This window comes from Pyrus communis, chromosome 11 (genome assembly GCF_041283825.1).
Source record: "Pyrus communis isolate YQ-2024b chromosome 11, ASM4128382v1, whole genome shotgun sequence".
Taxonomy (NCBI): domain Eukaryota; kingdom Viridiplantae; phylum Streptophyta; class Magnoliopsida; order Rosales; family Rosaceae; genus Pyrus; species Pyrus communis.
This window is the reverse complement of record NC_142575.1, coordinates 13922719-13930070: the sequence shown is the minus strand read 5'-3', so window position 1 is coordinate 13930070 and position 7352 is coordinate 13922719. Positions and strand designations below refer to the sequence as shown.

General features: G+C 38.3%; 2 protein-coding genes across 2 annotated transcripts; both read right to left on the bottom strand.

Moving 5' to 3' along the window:
• Positions 1 to 2702: 2702 nt before the first annotated feature.
• On the bottom strand, positions 2703 to 3476 carry LOC137741386 (putative germin-like protein 9-2). Its single transcript, XM_068481105.2, has one exon. The coding sequence runs from the start codon at positions 3474 to 3476 to the stop codon at positions 2844 to 2846; it is 633 nt and encodes a 210-aa protein (XP_068337206.2). The 3' UTR covers positions 2703 to 2843.
• Positions 3477 to 5849: 2373 nt separating this feature from the next.
• On the bottom strand, positions 5850 to 6482 carry LOC137741432 (putative germin-like protein 9-2). Its single transcript, XM_068481149.2, has one exon. It carries the CDS (start codon positions 6480 to 6482, stop codon positions 5850 to 5852), a length of 633 nt encoding a protein of 210 aa, XP_068337250.2.
• Positions 6483 to 7352: the final 870 nt, after the last annotated feature.

Below are 7352 nucleotides of genomic sequence, written 5' to 3'. Positions count from 1 at the left end.
TCCTACAAGCTTGAAATTCCCAAAAACACAAGAATTAACGTGTGCATGAACAGTACCCCGATTTACACCTCTCGGGTTCGACGTGAAAACAAGGGTTCCCTTACCTGAAATAGGTATGGTTGAACTCCTAAGAACCTCACAAGCACAAATATGTAGTTTGTTTACTCGATACGCAACGTTAGCAATGGTTTCGGTGTTGTCTGTACGTATGGTGAAGAGAAGAGAGGAGAGAGAGGGAGAGACAGATACGGGACAGGGCAAAGAGAGAGGAATGAGTGTGGGTGTGTGTTTGTGGTCCAAAATCAACCAACCAAATTCCAAAAACGACCACACAACGAAACAAACATACTAGGGGCAAAACCATCATTTCACCCCTACGGTACGAAAAGTTCGGGACGGGCTGTCACATAATAGTTCTTGAGTTTTTTTTATACAACTCAAGTATACTGTTTGCCGAAGAAATGTATCGTTTAGGGTTTAGGTAGTTAAGTAATACCCTCTAACAGACACATCGCTAAAAGGGATGGCTTCCCTTGCAGCACCCTTTAATGCATAACGTTTAACACTTGACTGACTCTTATTTTTCATTCATATTTTATAATTAAATATTATAATAGAATAATTATAATATTTAATTTCCAACAATGTTAATTACCTGCAGGCTGGAGCTTATAGCATCAAAGTGGTTTTATGGCCAAACTCCGTTCCTCCATTGCCCAGTTTTACTTTTATCTTGCTGCAAAATTTTGGATCAATCAACAATCTAGTATTTTGCACGTGATGGATTGTCCTAGTGATTAGGGCCGCCTTCAACCAATTATATCTTAGGTTGGAGTAAATTAGTATTTTGGTTCGGAAAAAAGAAAAAAGAAGACAAAAGCTAGTAATTTTTGGTTACCAATTAACTCAAAACAGCATCAGTACGTACTTGTTGCTGCTAGGCATAAGTCACATGAGTCTTAGACTGTTACTAGTCTTTGTCAGCCTCTAGCCACAAATCACCCACCAAGAGGAATTATCGACAGCATGACTCGAACTTAGGTCTTGGTCTAGGAAAGAGAACGATCATTACCACTCGTTGGCTTAGTTTTTAATTTTATTTTGCTTAGAGTTAAAGGAGAAAGTATATGAGAGAAATGAGGAATGGAAAAAGGGAGAGGTGGTGGGAGAGTTTAAAAGAAATGATTATCAAGCAGGAGCAATTCTAAGTCATAATTTATTGTAAAACTAACAATTTATTGCTTTTTTGTTTGGGCTATTTTATCGACACTCCAAATATTGTTAAATATACCACACATATATACTAAATTCACACCACATCTACTTTTTCAGTTACAGGTTATCTTAGGTATCGTTTGGTATGCAGACGGGACGGGACGGAACAGAATGGGACAGGACGAGACGGGACAGGAAGGAACTGAACGGAGCGGGAGCAAAGATGCCCTCGGATGGAAACAAGGAGGAAGAAGAAGGAGACGGAGAGGTTATAATTTTATGTTCCACGGATGTGGAAAGAGTCGTTCCAGGGGGATGAGGTGGAACGAAAATTCACCCAAAACTCGTCCCGTGGAACAGCTCGTTCCACCCATTTTAGGGGCCCCAAACGTGGGACGGCACGTCTTTTCCCACTCTGTTCCGTCCCGTCCCAAGTACCAAACGGTACCTTAATATACCCCACATATCTTCCGCTACTACCCTCGCACTGCACACTATATACACCTCACACTCTACTTACACCTCACCTCAAACAATCCTTCTTTTTTACTCAAATTCCCCATAACTGTTCTAACTATAGCTCTAATTTTTATGAATCAGACATGCGCCCCCTTTTTTTTTGGGAGTTTTAACGAAAAACCCGCGGTATTGTTCATTTTAACGAAAAACCACATTTTTACACTAAAAAGTCAAACCTGGTACTATTCACTTTACCCTTTATTTTGTCCTTATCATTAAAATTCAAAGTTTTCAAACCCTTTTCATTAGTTTTCCTCTTTTTTTTTTTTTTAGGAAACTTGATTTAATCCTTGACAAAGATGACTTTTAGACTAAAATCATAAGTTAAATCAAAATCTAACTTAGCACGATATTGTCCGCCTAGCATGATATTGTCCACGTCGGGCCCCTAAGGGAGGTGGATTGTAACATCCCACATTGCCCAGGGGAGTGGATTCTGTAAACCTTATATGTATATTCCCATCTCTACCTAACACGAGGCCTTTTGGGACCTCACTGGCTTCGGGTTCCATCGAAACTGTGAAGTTAAGCGAGTAGCGTGCGAGAGCAATCCCATGATGGGTAACCCACTGAAAAGTTCTCGTGTGAGTTCTTAGAAATAAAACTATGAGGGCGTGGAAAGGACCCAAAGCTGACAATATCGTGCTATGGTGGTGACGGCCAGCACGTCTTGATTTTGGTCGGAATGTGTCATTTAGGCACATTCATTAAGCCTTTCAAGTTTCAAAAAATAAATTAAAATGTGTAATGGAGACATTGAATAAAATACACATTAATTAATTTAAATTAAGGACACATCAAGGGACTATATCCAATATGTAATCTGGCATTAGGATTTTATTAATTTTTATCTTTTTCAAGGATTAAGGTTAAAAAAGCCTTTTTCTAACCTTTATACTGAATTGTAAAATCAAAATATTATTTAATACAAAACCAAAATATTAATCCACCACAAATAATCAAGGAAATGTTCTCATATAGTCCAGAATAAATTAATTGTGGCAAACAATGTAATACAGGTTGATGGCACACCCTTTGAACACATTATTGGTAATTATTCAACAAACAATGTAATACTGGGGATCAATTCTCTGATTATGTGACTATCTTTACGGCTTGGGAGCAAGACCAGCCTTGAGCTTTTGAATGGTGCCAACATCAGTCTTGAAGGAGATAGCCAACACATTGTCGTCGATGCCGGTGGTGAACAAGGTGGAGGGTATTGATACAGTTCCTGCATTTGCACTTCCAAATGCAGAAATTGCTATGGCTGGGTTTTCTGCATCAGCATTGTACTGGAAGTGCGCAAGTCCCTTGGGAAACACAAATAGATCACCTGTCTGAAGCGTCTGCGTAAAGAGGTTGTTTTTGGTGTCAACGAAACCAACTTCAAGGGTACCACCAACGAGGAAAAGTAGCTCAGCCGAGCGAGGATGAGTGTGTGGTGGGTTGGTAGTGCCATTTGCGAACTGAAGGACGGCATACGAAACACTCTGCCCATTAAGAGCAGGGAATTCAGCCAAGGATGCCTTCATAGCCTTGAAGGCTGTGGGAGGGTCTCCTTCAACAAGGGCACGAAAGCCGGTGTATGTAAAGAAGTTTCCATCTACAGTTCCATTTGCATTTGGAGGCACTATGAAGTCAGTAAGAATGTCCGGGTCTCCCGCTATTGCTATTTGGACAATGGCAAATGAGAAAATTATTAGTGAGAAGAATTTGAGGCTGGAAGTTCTGGAGGCCATTGTTGAAACCTGGTTAACTAAATTTGAGTTAGATGAGATATTTGTGCTTCTAGGGGCTATATATAGGGTGATGGTTGTGTCAATTCTATAGAGAAGGCAACAACAGCATTCGAATTTATTAATTTGTTGCTGCAGGCCTTGCTGTAGTTGCAGTTTACAATATTAATTTATTTCATGTTAACTTAGTCGAACATTACGATGTTTCCTTGTAGTTCCAGTAGGAAACAATGAAAGTTAGGGCTCTAGCTTATCTTGAGCAGCATTGAATATATAGATGGAGTAGAACAGAAGTATATGCTTGTGAGCATTTGGCTTTGTTCACAAAATGTTCCTTGTTGAGTAATAATATTACAACACAATAGGGTATATGTTCATTCAGTTCTGATTCTTGACACCCACAAGACGTCAATTCCAGCTTAACCTTTGCTTTATAGAAAAAGTATAGCGAGAACAGCTTTGTACAGAAAGACTTGCCAAACTGGAGATGAAGATTACAATGTAATCGTTGTCGTAGCTGCGGTTCCACAGTTGTTAATTTGTATTTTTTTTCTTGGAATAGAAACAAGAACATAACAACTCTTGCTTAACTTCTCCAATACTAATATTAAATAGAAATAAATATTAATAGAAGTAATGTATGTTTCGACGTCCCCTTTGGTTTTTATTTTGTTGGTTAGACCCTTTTTGGTTCAAGGTATGGGCTGAATTAACAACATCCATAGCTATCTGTTAATCAATGTTAATTACCTGCAGTCTGCAGCTTATAGCATCAGAGTGGTTGTATGGCCAAACTCCATTCCTCCGTTGCCCAGTTTTATATTATCTTGTTGCAAAATTTTGGAACAACCAACAATCTAGTATTTTAGTTCAACCAATTGCGTCCCAGGTTGGTGTAAATCAGTATTTTGGTTCGGAAAAAAGAAAAAAGAAAACAAAAACTAGTATTTTGGGTAATTAACTCAAACAGCATCAGTACTTCTTGCTGCTGGACATAAGTCACATAATTCTTAAGACTGTTAATAGTTTTTGTCAGCCTCTAGCCGCAAATAATACCACAAGAATTATATTAAAAAAAAAAAAAAAAAAAAAAGAAATTCGTTCAATAATACAAAATTTTACGGCACATTTTGTAATTTGCTTTAGTCTTTAGTTTTTAGTTTTTTTTGTGTATTTTAAAAGATCAGGGGGGAGGGGAGGCTACCCCATTCAAGGTCCAGGGCATACCACAAGCCAATCTAAGAACTTACAAAGAGGGGTCTTAGCTCATTTTTTATTTTTATAGATCGCCGACCAAGAGGAATTTTCGACAGCAAAACTCAAACCTAGGTCTTGGTCTAGGAAAGAGAACGATCATTACAAGTCATTGGCTTAGCTTTTAGTTTTCTTTTGCTTAGAGTTAGAGGAGAAAGTATACGAGAGAAATGAGGAGTGGAGAAAGGGAGAGGTGGTGGGAGGGTTCAAAAGAAGGGTAATGAACTAAAATTGCAAACCAAATTATGTGATTGCAGATGATTGGTTTATTAACTAAGTGTCGATTAACATGCTTATTTCTTATTAGTAACACACTATTTGATTTACAAATTTGGTTTAAAAAATTGGTTTCTCTAGCATTACCCTTAGAATTGATTGTCAAGTAGGCACAATTCGAAATCATAATTTATTGTAAAACTAACAGTTTATTGCTTTCTTGTTTGGACTATTTTATTGACAACCCACATTACTCAATGCACCTCACATTCTAATTTCACACCACATCTACTTTTTCAGTTACAGTTTATCTCAATACACCATCCACATATTTTCCACTAGTACCTGCACACTCCGCACTGTACATATGGATTTAGAATTATCTCCCCTCCTCTTTTCATCCCTTTCCCTTCCCTCCTCTCACATTCTCTATTTTTCTTTCTCTTTCTATACAAAATTAATATAAGATGTTAGCGTGGCTTAACCGTGACCGTTCAAATAGAAGGGGAGTGAAAGGGAAGGAAAAAAAGAGGGGAGATAATCCAACTCCCTATACATACACCTCACACCCTCCGCATACACCCACATCGAACAACCCTTCTTGTTTACTCAATTTCCCTAGAACTGGTCCAACTACAACTCTAAGTCTTACGAATCAGACATGCGCCCTTTTTTAAAAAAAAAAAACTTTTATACTGAATTGTAAAAGCAAAATATTATTTAATACAAAAAAAAACATTAATCCACCGCAAATAATCAAGGAAATGTTATGATATAGTCGAGAATAAATTAATTATGACAAACAATGTAATACAGGCTGATGGCACACCCTTTGAACACATTACTGGTAATTATTCAACAAACAATGCAATACTGGTGATCAATTCTCTGATTATGTGACTATCTTTACGGCTTGGGAGCAAGACCAGCCTTGAGCTTTTGAATGGTGCCAACATCAGTCTTGAAGGAGATAGCCAACACATTGTCGTCGATGCCGGTGGTGAACAAGGTGGAGGGTATTGGTACAGTTCCTGCATTTGCACTTCCAAATGCAGAAATTGCTATGGCTGGGTTTTCTGCATCAGCATTGTACTGGAAGTGCGCAAGACCCTTGGGAAACACAAACAGATCACCTGTCTGAAGCGTCTGCGTAAAGAGGTTATTTTTGGTGTCAACAAAACCAACTTCAAGGGTACCACCAACGAGGAAAAGTAGCTCAGCCGAGCGAGGATGAGTGTGTGGTGGGTTGGTAGTGCCATTTGGGAACTGAAGGACGGCATACGAAACACTATGCCCATTAAGAGCAGGGAATTCAACCAGGGATGCCTTCATAGCCTTGAAGGCTGTGGGAGGGTCTCCTTCAACAAGGGCACGAAAGCCGGTGTATGTAAAGAAGTTTCCATCTACAGTTCCATTTGCATTTGGCGGCACTATGAAGTCAGTAATAATGTCCGGGTCTCCGGCTGTTGCCATTTGGACAATGGCAAATGAAAAAATTATTAGTGAGAAGAATCTGAGGCTTGAAGTTCTGGAGGCCATTGTTGAAACCTGATTAACTAAATTTGAGTTGGACGAGATCGTTGTGCTTCTAGGGACTATATAGGTTGATGGTTATGTCGATTCTAAAGAGAAGGTAACAGCATTCGAATTTATTAATATGTTGCTGCAGGCCTTGTTGTAGTTGGAGTTTACAATATTAATTTTTCTCGTGTTAACTTAGTCTAACATTACAATATTTCCTAGTAGTTACAGTAGGAAACGATGAAGGTTAGAGCTCTAGCTTATCTTGATCAGCATTAAATATATAGATGAAGTAGAACAGAAGTATATGCTTATGAGCATTTCGCTTTGTTCACAAACGTTCCTTGTTGAGTAATAATGTTACAACACAATACGGTATATGTTCATTCAGTTCTGATTCTTGACACCCACAAGACGTTAATACCAGCTTAACCTTTGTTTATAGAGAAAACATCTTTGTACAGAGACTTGCCAAACTTTCTTATTGTCTATTTGTTGGGACTCTCTTTGGTGCTCCACTGTACTGGGTACTCTGTGTGTTTAGTATTTATGTGATTTTAGCTAAAATAAGTTTATGTTTTTACTTTTTTAATCAGAGCCCTTGGATTACATTCCAAATGGATGCTCAAAATTAAGTTAGAGTAAGTAGTGTTGCGTGACACATGTAACTATCTCATAGGATAGATAACATGAATGGGTGAGATTGTTTTCATTCTGTTAGAGGAGAGAGAAGGGTGATATTCCCTCCCTAGTGCAACGGCAATATTCGTTTTGCTATGTAAGAGAGAGTGAGCAATTTCAATAAAATGAGTGTGAGGCTTCCATCACTGTGAAGCTCTATGAAATTATTCAAACCTTCTTCCAGAAATCTTTTTAGATCTATTGAAT

Excerpts from the sequence above, each read along its gene's own strand:
- LOC137741386 (XM_068481105.2), bottom strand. The coding sequence starts at position 3,476 with ATGGCCTCCAGAACTTCCAGCCTCAAATTCTTCTCACTAATAATTTTC.
- LOC137741432 (XM_068481149.2), bottom strand. The coding sequence starts at position 6,482 with ATGGCCTCCAGAACTTCAAGCCTCAGATTCTTCTCACTAATAATTTTT.